The 12,968-nt window shown below is 45.6% G+C and overlaps 1 protein-coding gene across 5 annotated transcripts in view; it reads left to right on the top strand.

The window, feature by feature from the left end:
• The window catches only part of CHEK2 (checkpoint kinase 2), a 37,368-nt gene that overhangs the window by 20,461 nt on the left and 3,939 nt on the right, over positions 1-12,968 (top strand). For all 5 annotated transcript variants that reach the window (XM_042234781.2, XM_012098006.5, XM_060401293.1 and 2 more), the window contains 7 exons: positions 1,226-1,287; positions 3,179-3,278; positions 5,646-5,732; positions 6,650-6,813; positions 7,043-7,158; positions 8,490-8,575; positions 12,702-12,782. In XM_042234781.2, coding sequence (XP_042090715.1) covers positions 1,226-1,287; positions 3,179-3,278; positions 5,646-5,732; positions 6,650-6,813; positions 7,043-7,158; positions 8,490-8,575; positions 12,702-12,782 — 696 coding nt within the window. The remainder of the gene's footprint in view (positions 1-1,225; positions 1,288-3,178; positions 3,279-5,645; positions 5,733-6,649; positions 6,814-7,042; positions 7,159-8,489; positions 8,576-12,701; positions 12,783-12,968) is intronic.

Here is a 12,968-nt window from a genome sequence, read left to right as displayed (position 1 = left end):
TCACCGCTAGCAGTTCATTGTGGGGAGGTATCACTTGGAGGATTTTAATCAGCAATGGAAGGGATTAAATGTACTTTGCAGGAAAAATCACTTTGGTGGGTGTTTGCTCTTTTTAATTGAAAATTGAAAAATCTAAAGTGAATAGATAAACCAATAAAAATCGAGATTTTGATGAAAAAATAAATACTGTCTAAAAATCATACCACTCTCTTCCTTTTGATTGACACAGCCAGAATCCTGTTCCCTGGTGGGTAGGAGTGTATGTCCCTGATACTCACCACTTCTTGTATCTACCCTGACCACTAGCTTTAGCGTCGATCCTTTGTACTAGAAAAAACAATAGGGGTGTTATATGCATTGAATGTACTATACGATTCTCCCTGGTTCTTTAGCAAATGCACCCAGCATTGATCAGAGGTCACAGACCATCAGGCACAGGTGTGTGTGTGTCTCTCTCTCCTCCACCATACATACGTGCTTTTGAGTTCTTCTGAAACTGGAATTGCCCTCTTCCTTAGAAAATGCCTGCTTGTCTCATGGGTTGCCCTGTGGTGCCAGTTGCCTCAGTTGAATAGCCCTGCTGTCTGGCAGCATGGCTGGGCCTCCCACCTGGGCTTCCTTTCCTTGCGCTCCTTGTCAGGGTCCTAGGTGTCTTAGATGTCCTTGAGTCCCTGTGCTCTGGGACAGGGAGGAGGAAGGCTGGGAAGAGACTGGCCTTCCACCCTTGGCGCCAGCGTTAAATGTGAAGCATGAGCTGCTCCCTTGTCAGTTTGGTGGGGTAGAGAGTTTATTGTGTGTACTCACGAAGGAGCCAGCTAAGTTAGGGTTCTGTCTCCTCCTCTGTGGGCTTCTCAGGTGGCGCTAGTGTTAAAGAACCCACATGCCAATACAGGAGACTTTAGAGACGCAGATTCGATCCCTGGATCAGGAAGATCCCCTGGAGGAGGTCATGGCAACCCACTCCAGGGTTCTTGCCTGGAGAATCCCATGGACAGAGGAGCCTGGTGGGCTATAGTCCATGGGGTTGGAGAGAGTCAGACTCGACTAAAGTGGCTGAGCACACACGCATGCTCCTCCCCTACATGAACTGCAGAGAGTCCTGAGGCAAGGACCGGATGCCTGGTCTTGGCCTCCTTGACACCTTGGGTGGGTGTCCTGAGTTCTGCTCTTGTACTTTTCCTCTTGGAGAGCTTCTTAACTATTTTTTCTCTTTTCCCCCTTTTAGCCTTGTATCATCAAGATTAAAGACTTTTTTGATGCCGAAGATTATTATATTGTTTTGGAATTGTAAGTAGCAAACTTTTTTGTTTCCATTTAAGTGCTTATAAACCACCAGAGGGTCTAATGCTGGCCTGCATTTCTCATCCTGGGGACCCTCAGCGTATGTATGTGGGGGGTGGCCCATAAAACGAGCACATGGGGTTAGTATAAATTTTAAAAATCACTCTAGTGTTTCCAAAGGCAGATGGATCTGAGGCCTGGGTTTGAAGCCCACTTTGCTGGTGACTAGCTGTCTACCCATGGGTTAGTTGACTTCACCTGTCTGAGTCTCATATTCCTAGTGTGAAGTAATAATGATAGCTCCCTGCGCAGTCGTAAGGATCAAATGCTCTGAGGGCTGGAAGGCCTCCAGCAGAGCATGTGGCACGCGTGGTGCTCCAACACAGGTGCATGTCATTACTCTGAAATATCCTGGGTGGCCGTTGTTGCTCAGGATCACTGCACCAGGGTGACACCTGAGTATCTTTCATGGGCTGGTGTACTTGCAGCTTGGTATGATTAAAATCATTTCCTGTCTCTTTCCTGAAAGAGGCCTGCCTTGGTGTCCATTCTGCAGAAGTGTGCAGTGTTTCTGGGATTGGCCATCGTGGTAGACAGGCTGGGCCTTACTCCCGAGTGGCCAACAGTGGCCGTGCTGGCTGACCATAAAGATTATAGCGTAAACAGCAGGCCAGTCATGGCGCTAGGAGAGACTGGACGGCCCTTGAAGTGCTTAAGAGAATATCTGTTGCTATGAAATAGGAGATTTATTATTTGACTGGATCGCAAAACAGTTTGGGACTTCCCCGGCAGCCCAGATTCCACATGTTGCAATGAAGATTGAAGATCCTGTGTGCTGCAACTACGACCTGGCTCAGTCAGATAAATTTAAAGAAATTGTTTAATAATAGTAGTAATAATACAATAGCAGTAACTGATACTAATGAAACACTTAATATGAGCCAAATCCTGCTGTAAGCACTTCACTGGGATTGACTCATGTAACCTGCATAACTGTTATCCAGGTTATATACAAGTTAGTGGTGAGTTGTAGTAGTGAAGTCGCTCAGTTGTGTCCGACTCTTTGCGACCCCATGGACTGGGGCCTACCAGTCTCCTCTGTCCTTGGGGTTTTCCAGGCAAGAATACTGGAGTGGGTTGCCATTTCCTTCCTGGAAGATCTTCCTGGAAGATCCCAGGGGATCTTCCCGACCCAGGGATCGAACCTGAGTCTCCCACGTTGTAGGCAGACACTTTTACCATCTGAGCCACCAGGGCAGTCACATAAGTGAAGTGGTGAGTTAGTTATTGTCTTGAGCTCCACTTTACAGGAATGGGGACTGAATTGCAGAGGGATTGAATAATCTGGCCAAGCGTCTCCACTGTGCCGGGTGCTTTACCTACAGCAGTTAATCTCTTAATGTTTACAGCAGCCATCAAGGTAGGTGGGGTTTTATCCCCATTTGTTGAAGGGGTTTAGAAACAAGCTCAGAGAGGTTGCATAAGTCGCCCCAAGTCCCACAGCTGGGAGGTGGTGGAGCTGAAATTCAGACCCAGTTGTCAGGTCCTAGGCTCCTGCTTTCTGCCCTACACCAGTCTCAGAACCACCTGGGCGCACAGTAAAAATGCAGACTCCTGGGGTCTGCTTCCGACCTACTGCATCAGATTTTCTGAAAGCTCCCCAAGCGTGTCCAGTGCCCACCACTCTCTTTCTCTATCTCTCCTTGCTCCTCAGTTTCCAACGGACGCGTCTTTATTGTGTATGTGGCTAATCACCTCAGTGCCTTGACAGATGGGAGCCGAGAGTGGATAAACCACCTTGCTTGTCTTGATGCGTTTGTTCTGTTTGTGTTGTTATCTTCCCTCCAAGTGAGTTTCCCTTTAGGAATGAACCCCCTGCTTCGCCTGTGTGTTGCAGGATGGAAGGAGGAGAGCTGTTCGACAGGGTGGTGGGGCATAAACGCCTGAAAGAAGCCACATGCAAGCTCTATTTTTACCAGATGCTCCTGGCCGTGCAGGTAAGAGAAGCCCTCGGTGCTTTTGACAACTTTCTTTTAGGTGAGTTACTCTCCGAGTTGGTAGAAAATGAGGGACCAGGGATAAAAACCCAGAGAGCAGAGTCTGTGTTTGGGTTGTTCTGTTCTTGGCAGAAACACCCCACCCCTTTGACTCAGATGAGAAAGTTCTTGCTGTGAAGTTTAAGAGGAAAAAAAGAAATAAGGAAGTTAAAGAAATAAACACACAGTCCCACGTGGCTTCTCTTTAGCTAGGAGGTTTTTATGGGGGGCAGGGATCTCTGTTGTGCCTGGTCCTTGCCGAAATCCCCCTGACCTCTGGGGCAGGGGTGAGGAGGCAGCTGGGCAGGTGTGAGGATGGATCACTCCCCCGTGGCACAGTACTAGGAGTTTCCTTCTTCTGTAGCATCTTGGTTTTTTTTTTTTTTTTTCTCCCATTTATTTATTTTTAATTGGAGGATAATTGCTTTACAATGTTGTATTGGTTTATCATACATCAACATGAATCAGCCATAGGTATGGGACACACGTCCCCTCCCTCTTGAATTTCCCTCCCACCCGCTATAGGTTGTCCCAGAGCACCAGGCTGACCCCCCCTATGCTATACAGCAACTTTCCATTAGCTATCTGTATCCAACCAGTCCATCCTAAAGGAAATCAGTCCTGAATATTCATTGAAAGGTCTGATGCTGAAGCTGAAACTCCAATACTTTGGCCACATGATGCAAAGTGCTGACTCTGAAAAGACCCTGGTGCTGGGAAAGATTGAAGGCTGGAGGGGCAGGGGACAACAGAGGATGAGATGGTTGGATGGCATCACCGACTCAATGGACTTGAGTTTGAGTAAACTCCAGGAGTTGGTGATGGACAGGGAGGCCTGGTGTGCAGTCCATGGGGTTGCAAAGAGTTGGACACAACTGAGCAACTGAACTGAGTTGAACGTACACATGGTGATGTGTGTATTTCAGTGCTGCAGCAGGCACATGGGCAGGCACGTGTACTGCCTCCTCTTCAGTGTTCAGGGCAGGTGTTGGGGTGAATGGCTGGTGGCACCCTGCATGCTTCAAAGAACATCACCCTTTCTCAACCCAGATGTTGTGGGGATTCCCGCCAAGGTCTCTTCCCTTGAGAATGTTCCTCTGTGCAAGAAACACAGGGATTGGGAGCAGCTGTTGCACTGAGGCTGGAAGGAGATTTTCCAGGGGCTGATCTACCTGGGCGCCCAGCCTGGGGGCTTCACCAGGTCACTTTCCCAGTGAAAGTGTTTTGGAGGTATTTTGCTGTAGGCCAGAGGGATATCCAGAGAAACCTAAAGCCCATAAACACCTAACCAGTGATTTTTATGTTTTTAATTTTTTTAAATTTAGTTTTTAATTGAAGGATAATTGCTTTATAGAATTGCATTGGTTTCTGCCAAACATCACTTCTCGGCCTTTTGGTTAAGATCACATGTAACATGTAGTATCTGCTCTTATCAGTCTAACCACTGTTTCACTCTCTTCATGGTTTGTGGTGGTGGTTTAGTTGCTAAGTTGTGTCCAGCTCCTGCGGCCCCATGGACTGCAGCCCGTCAGGGTCCTCTGTCTAAGGAATTTCCCAGGCGAGAATACTGAAGTGGGGTGCCATTTCCTTCTCCAGGGGATCTTCCTGACCCAGGGATTGAACCCGGGTCTCCTGCATTGCAGGCAGGTTCTTTACCAACTGAGTCACCAGAGAAGGCCCTTAATGGTTTGCTCCCAACTTTATACCAAGAATATTAAGGTGAATTGAGTACTCCGTGGACGTGGGAAATTCTTTTTTTCCTAAAGAAATATGACTTGGTATATAAAAATGAGTACACAGAGAAACATCATTCTATTTATGATGTTTAGAAACCATTCTATTTCAGTCATCAAGTTTTCAAAGACTGATCTTGCATCAAGGAATATGTTAACTCTAGGTGTTCAGATAATTTACACATGTGTACTTTATAGAGTCCCTTTAAAAATATTCTCAGAAGTGGAATCAACAAATACACTATTTTGGTAGAATTTTTAGAGTTTAAATAGTCCCCAAATGTTTTATGTCACCTGTTGCATTTTTATTATTGAAACTGATACCTTCTATTTCTGCTAACATGAAGGAATAGTTATTGTCTTGAAGAGTGAAATAAAAGGTCTACTGTCATAAGTGGCCACTTTCATTTTTCTATTTTTTAAAGATTTTCTTGCAAGAAAATTTGTAAATAGTAGTGCACTTATCCAGTGGTTTTCTGATTTGGGAGAGAATGTGGCCATAGCATGAGTTATACTTTCATCCAGCTGTAAGATGTGTGTGTGTCTGTCTCACGTGCCTGCTCCATAAATCTAAGGGTCAGTCCTCTCTGTGTAGTACCTTCATGAAAATGGCATTATACATCGGGACTTAAAGCCAGAGAATGTTCTACTGTCATCTCCAAAGGAGGACTGCCTTATAAAGGTAAGAAATTTATGCTCTGTATGTGGCCACTCCAGTAGATTTCTGTTCAGAAACTGTTTTCGAATTCATCAAGTAAAAAGTGGGAGCATAAAAAGGGAGGGGATTTGACCTTTCCATTCTTAGCAGTTCTTTTAGCGGCCAGGTAGTATTGCTCCAGTGAAGTTGCAAATGAGCACTTAATTCAGCTCCATGTGTACAAGCCACTTTCATCTTCAGAGAGAGGAAGGAAGAGTCTAGATGGGAGAAACACATCCCCTGCCTTCCTCTGTTTAAGATAGTACTTCCCAAGCCTGGCTTCATTTGAGAATCCCTGTTGATTTAGAAAAAAAAAAAAACCAAACCACGACAGCAAGCCTGCACCTTAGAATTGCTGTAGGTGGCACCCAGGTGAAGTATTTTTCCCCAGCTCCTCAGTATTTCCGTTTACAGCCAACATTGAAAAACTGGGGTCTAAGAAAAATCAGGAATAACTAGATTTCTAGAGTCTTTGTTAAGGGTTATAAGCCTTTTGTGAGGTTACAGAGAAGACAGATCTAAGTTGGGAGAAAACCTGAGCCTTAAAGTTCCTTGGCTCGGGAATTTTTATTTAAGCAAAATTTAATAACTTGGAGGATTTAAAATTACCTTACAGGGCTTTCCTGGGGTCCAGTGGCTAAGACTCTTCTTCCAATGCAGGGGGCCCGGGGTTTGATCCCTGGTCAGGGAACTAGACGCCACAGCTAAAATTCAGAACAGCCCAATAAATAAAAATATTTTAAAAAAATTACCTTACAAAGACAAGAATGTGTAGACTCCTGATTAACAGTGGCATGAATCAGGCTAGGAACTATTGTAACCTTCATGTCTTTTTTGAATTGGCAGACTATGTTACTTTTTATTTCATGACATTAAAAGATGCCCTTTTGTCCTTACTTTAGATTACTGATTTTGGGCAGTCCAAGATTTTGGGGGAGACCTCTCTGATGAGAACCTTATGTGGTACCCCCACCTATCTGGCTCCGGAGGTTCTCAATTCCTTTGGAACTGCTGGGTATAACCGTGCTGTGGACTGCTGGAGTTTAGGAGTTATTCTTTTCATTTGGTAAGAAAAAAGTTTTTATCGCTTCAGACTGTGGTTGGTGGTATTAAGGTGAAATAAAAAATGTGTCCAGTTAGAGAGTTTGTGTTTAATTTAGGTCACCTTTTTTTAGACCATTGATTTAAAACAATACCTAATTTTTCATTATGCTGAAAAAAAATTGATACATCTGAATGCCACTACTGAGAATGCCACTTGATTTCTTTTCCTTTCTCTCTCTACCAATATGAAGCCTTAGTGGGTATCCACCTTTCTCTGAGCATAAGACTCAAGTGTCATTGAAGGATCAGATCACCAGTGGAAAATACAACTTCATTCCTGAAGTCTGGGCAGAGGTCTCAGAGAAGGGTATGGATACGAAAGAGTTCAGAATTTGTGTTTTGCTAAATGTATGTGTGCTGCGGTGGGAGTTTATTTTCAAATTCTGTGATGTTTTCTCCTGTCAATCCTGTTCTTATTTTCTGTTAGTTTTTGTACCATTTTAGAGGCAAAGGAAGTTATTGGGAACTTGGGCTCTAGAGCCAGGCTGATGTAGGCTTGTGTCATGGGGCTGGTACTTCTTACCTTTGTGACCTTAGGCAAGTTACTTAACCTCTCTGGGTCTCCTTTTTGTTTATTTGTAAAAGAGGGCACAATAAACCTCTATTTTAAGGAGGTTTTGTGAGGGTTAAGTGTAATATCGAAGAAGGCAATGGCACCCCACTCCAGTACTCTTGCCTGGAGAATCCCATGGATGGAGGAGCCTGGTGGGCTGCAGTCCATGGGGTCGAGAAGAATTGGACACGACTGTGCGACTTCACTTTTCACTTTCCTGCATTAGAGAAGGACATGGCAACCCACTCCAGTGTTCTTGCCTGGAGAATCCCAGGGACGGGGGAGCCTGGTGGGCTGCCGTCTATGGGGTCGCACAGAGTCGGACACGACTGAGGCGACTTAGCAGCAGCAGCAGCAGCAAGTGTAATATACTCACTGTGCCTGGTATCTATTTAAGTGTGCAAAATAATGGGTAACTTTTTAGTCACAAGGTCTCCTTTGAAGTAGTAAGCACAGCAAAAGCTAAATGTAACTTGTTATTCTGTGTTTTAGAATTTAAAAGGGTAACTTTGTAATTCTCAAAAGGAAAAGTAGAAAGCTGAAACTAACTGTCAAACAATGTAACACAGATGGTTGTGCTAAGTGTCAGAACATCTGATGAATAATACTGTTGCAATATCCAGCCAGCCTCCACTTGTTGCTGGCCAGTCCAGCTTTGTTTCTGCCAAGCCTGCGATTCCTAGGAGAGAGCTCTCCCTGGCTGAGGAACTCTCTCCATCACTCCATGGGTCTCAGAGAGAGTTGGCTGAACATCCTGAGTGTTTTAGAACTGGGGGAAGTTCAGCTTTAATTAGTTTGAACTTGAGTCCAGTAAGGGGAGCAGGAAAAGAGAGTTAAGTTGTGATATCTGAGCAGGGAGCCATGGGGACCATCATGGCATTCCTGGTGTTCTAAAGTCTTCGGACAAATACCGAGAGTGGGGAGGCCTAGAGGGCCTTGCCCGCTCTGTCTGCTGACTCACTGTGACCTCAGCCCCTCTCTTCTCTTTCTGGATGTTGGCCTGTGATTCTGGCACACTCTCATTTTGTTGATTTAATGTTTTTATCCTTCTCACTGTGATTTGCCAAATTATCTTATTGCTTTAGCTCTGGATCTCGTCAAGAAGTTGTTGATAGTGGATCCAAAGGCGCGTTTTACAACAGAAGAGGCTTTAAGACACCCGTGGCTTCAGGTGTGTATGGGGCAGTGGCTGTCCGCCTGAAATACCCAGGCAACCCTGAACTGTGTCCCTGAGATGGGGAAGAGGATGAAAACATACATTTGCTTGGTTGGGTCTAATGCCATTTTTCAAGACTGAGCTTTAGGTGGGTAGAGGTGTATATTTATGTCTGTGGGTGTGAGTGTGGGCATGTCTTGCATTTGTGTGCAGCCTTTACAGCTTGACTTGGATGAACAAGCTCTCCTTATGGCCTGTCCTGGTTCCGTGTGGCTTCTCCAAGTCTGCAGTTCAGTTGTGTTCCTTTGAGAGGCGGTTGTAGCTCCAAACCTCCACCCCAGCTGCGTCCTTCTCTTCTCTCAAACCCCTTACTCAGACAGATGGGATGAGCTGCGTTCTTGCCATCTTCAACCTTAGATCAGGGAAACGGGGGTGGGAGGAGGGGAGCAGCCTCCTGCGGGGAGAACCTGGCTATTTCTTAAGCCCAAGTGATTGGGTATGAGGGGGTCCTACTTCCTGTTCATGGTGAGCAAGCGTGCTCTTAGCAGATTGTCACCTGCGCCTTTCAAGTCTGCATTACCTCTGTGTCCCTGCTAGGCTCCCATTAGATTATGCATTGACTTCATTCAAGCTACTGGAGTTGGAAGTCCTTTGTGCCTTTGCTGGGCTAGTCTTTGGTTTTAGAATTCACTACAGCCTTGGGCAGGCTCTCTGATGGATGCCAGGTCTGTGAAGTGGAGTTCCTTTCAGCACAGCCAGCCATACCCCTTTCTGTTAACTTGCAGTTGGTCTCTGTTACTTGTGGGGATGGATGGGGGACTTAACCAGGTTGCTTAAGCTGGAGGCTCAGATACTCTGGGAATTTCTAGTCCAGAAACTCCTGGGGCCATCCAGTCTCAGCACTGTGCTTTGGGGGCTCTGGGAAGACTGTCATTTTTTCTGTCTTCCAACCCTCAGCTCAGGCCAGCTCAGGTTGAGAACAAGAAATCCCTACCCCCCCTCCAAAAAAAAGTAGATGTATATGTTTGGGATGTTGCCCTGGAAACAGCAGTCCCCCCTGACCTCCCACCTTGCCTCCTCCCCCCAGCAAAAAAAAAAAACCAAAAACCTGTCAGATGATTTAGCACTTAATAGACCACACAGATTTGAAACTGCAGTACCCTGGAGAAAAGGAATTTGGGAACAAAGGGGGCCTTTGCATGTGGGGACTTAATTTTGATGAAAAAGAAAAACATTCCTCTTGGCTCTTTTCATATGCCTTAATAGGGAAACTCCTGGGGGCCAGATATGGAGGTGGAGGAGCTGTTAGTCTTGAAAAAAACAGAGCTTGCCAGTTAGGCCTGGGAATAGGATTTACACCCACCCGAAATGTACAAACAAGTGTAGCCCATTTTTCTGTAACTTTCTGTCTCAAAAGAAAATTGTTGTTAACGGCCAAGGAAAAGGTGAAGTTCAGCCCTGCCACAGGGGTCTCACTTGAATACTCTTTTGTCCATGTTTTATTTTTCCAGCAAAAGGTGGAGTGAACATTCAGTGATGACAAGGATGCCGACTGCCCACATAAATCACCTGTTAGTGACAGTTTAGGTTTTATTTTGGGAAATTCAACATTTTTGAAGAAACTAAATGGTTTTCTGGATCTGGCACTGGACTGTTTGTCCAAAGAATATGACTCTTGTCATTCTTTCTTGTCATCAACAGTGTCCAATTTAGGGATGCCTGTAGCTTTTTGAATTATATGTGTGTGCACAGTCACTCGGTTGTGTCCGACTGTTTGTGGCCTATGGACTATAGCCTGCCAGACTCCTCTGTCCATGGAATTTCCCAGGCAAGAATACTGGAGCCGGTTGCGATTTCCTACTCCAGGGAAACTTCCTGACCCAGGGATCCAACCCAAGTCTCTTACGTCTCCCGCATTGGCAGGCGGATTCTTGCATTCTACAGATGTATGCCCAGGAGTGGGAATGTTGGAGCATATAGCAACTATTTTTAGTTTTCTGAGGAACCTGCACACTATTTTCCATAGTGGCTGCTCCAGTTTATATTCCTGCCAACAGTTTGGGAGGGTTCCCTTTTCTGCACACCCTCTCTAGCATTTCTTATTTATAGACTTTTTAATGATGGGTATTCTAACCTGTGTGAGGTGGTACCACATTGTAGTTTTGATTTGCATTTCTCTAATAATTAGCCATATGGAGCATCTTTTGATGTGCCTGTTGGCCATCTGTATGTCTTCTTTGGAATATATATATGTGTTTTGCTCATTTTTTGACTGAGTTTTTTTTTTTTTGTTGTTGTTGTTGTTATTGAATTGTATGAGCTGTTCGTATGTGTTGGAAATTAAGCCCTTGTCGCATCATTTGCAAATATTTTCTCCCAGTTCATAGGTTGTCCTTCAGTTCTGTTCATGGTTTCCTTTGCTGTACAGAAGCTTGTAAGTTTGATAAGGTCACGTTCATTTATTTTTGCTTTAATTTCTATTGCTTTGGGAGACCGACCTAAGAAAACATCAGTAAGATTTATGTCAGAGAATGTTTTGCCCAAATTCTCTTCTAGGAGTTGTATGGTGTCATGTCTTATATTTAAGCTAAAACCCATTTTAACTTAATTATCTGTGCAAAGGCCCTATCTCCAAATAGTCACAATCCTGGGGGTTGGGCTTCAACATGTAAGTGGGGAAAGGGGGAGGGGACACAATTCAGCCATAACAATCACAATTCAGTTGCCATAACGACAGGCGAATAGCATTTTCAACATTGATTGAGCCCCTCTGATACAGAGGCCCCTGTGCTTATTACCGTGCCTGGCACCCGAGGGTCCTCGTAACTGTTTGTTCACTGGGTGAAAGAGGGAGGTGGGTGAGGTGGGTGGGCACGAAGGCACAGAGGGCATTCCCGGTGGAGGCTGTGAGCAGGTATAGGAGGAAATAAGGGGTGGACCTTTGAGGGTGGCCTTGCCTGAGAAGTGAGATCCTAGAGGAGAGTGTGGATGAACTTGATGCTTGGACAGTGGGGAGCTACACTGAGTAGCTCAATAAACACAGTGATGGAAGCAGGTGATTCTAGCTGCTAAATGTAGAGGATGAGATGATTGGATGGCATCACCGACTCACTGGACATGAGTTTGAGTAAACTCCTGGAGTTGGTGATGGACAGGGAGGCCTGGCCTGCTGCAGTCCATGGGGTCCCAAAGAGTTGGACACGACTGAGCGACTGAGCTGAACTGACGTGTAGGACAGGTAAACTGATCCTTGTGCACTAAGTTTTCTGCAGTCAAATTACTGAATGTTGAAGGCCTTCCCTCCTTGGTTCTTCCTCGCCCCCATCCCCCATGGTGCACTGTGTATGCCAATACATAGTGGGAGAGGTGGGGGCGGGCTGGGATGGGAAGGTACATGGGGATTTGGAAACGAGCTGCTCTGGGACTCTGTTCTGCACGTGCTACTTGGCAGTGGCTGAGCTCAGCTTTCAGCTGGCCTCAAAGTCCACATTCCTAATCATGTGGCATTTCACCTTTCTGAAGGGGGAAGCTACACCAGGCCACCTCTCCTGGTTGGCAAATCCTTAAGTCCTGCAGAAGTGAGCATCTTGGGAGGTGGGCAGGGGAGTCTACATGCCCTGCCCCACCCCTCATTTCCATCTCTAGCAGCAGGAAGCACCTGTTCACTTTTTCCTCTGATTAACTCTGGGGTATTGTGGGCTTGCCATCAGAGTTAATTCGTACAGTGCTTGCTTGCTGAATTTTCTAGGGTGCAGGGTTGCTTTGTTAGGGTGGCCCTGGTAACAGGCTTCATTGTTGGCAGTGGGAGGGGGCACCTATTGGAAAGATGTGCAGAGCAGCATGGAGCCAACCCCAGTATCTGGCTTCCTGATTGCCATCTCTCAGGATCTGGGACGCTCGTTCTAAAAGTATTTGACCACTGGGGTCTGTGGTTCTCTCTGACCCACAGGGAGCGCTTAGGGTGTATGGATTTGGTTGAGCCCATGTTGACTGAGTGTTGACTGCTGATTAGACTGTTCCTTTTTCTCCTCTTCACCCCATCTTAGCCCACTTCTCTGTTTCTGGGAGCATCCTGGCCCTGCCTTTTAGGAGCTTTCTTTCCCACATTCACAGCCTACTTAGGTTTTCCATTTCTTCACAGGACGAGGACATGAAGAGAAAATTTAACAACTTGCTTTCTGAAGAAGATAAGTTGATGGCTCTGCCCCAGGTCTCTGCCCAGGTATTCTGGATGATGGTCATTAAATGTAGGCTAAGTTTAAGGAGCCCATGAGTAGAGGATGAAGAGCTTGAATAGTCTTTTCAGCTCCAATTGCTTAACATTTTTTGGTAAGAAGTAATGTCGTAGATACTTTGTTTCAGCTTGATCTGCTCTGATAATTTAGAAGATTTACTAATGAAGAATATG

This window comes from Ovis aries, chromosome 17 (assembly GCF_016772045.2).
Source record: "Ovis aries strain OAR_USU_Benz2616 breed Rambouillet chromosome 17, ARS-UI_Ramb_v3.0, whole genome shotgun sequence".
NCBI lineage: Eukaryota > Metazoa > Chordata > Mammalia > Artiodactyla > Bovidae > Ovis > Ovis aries.
This window is presented reverse-complemented; position numbering and strand designations above follow the sequence as displayed.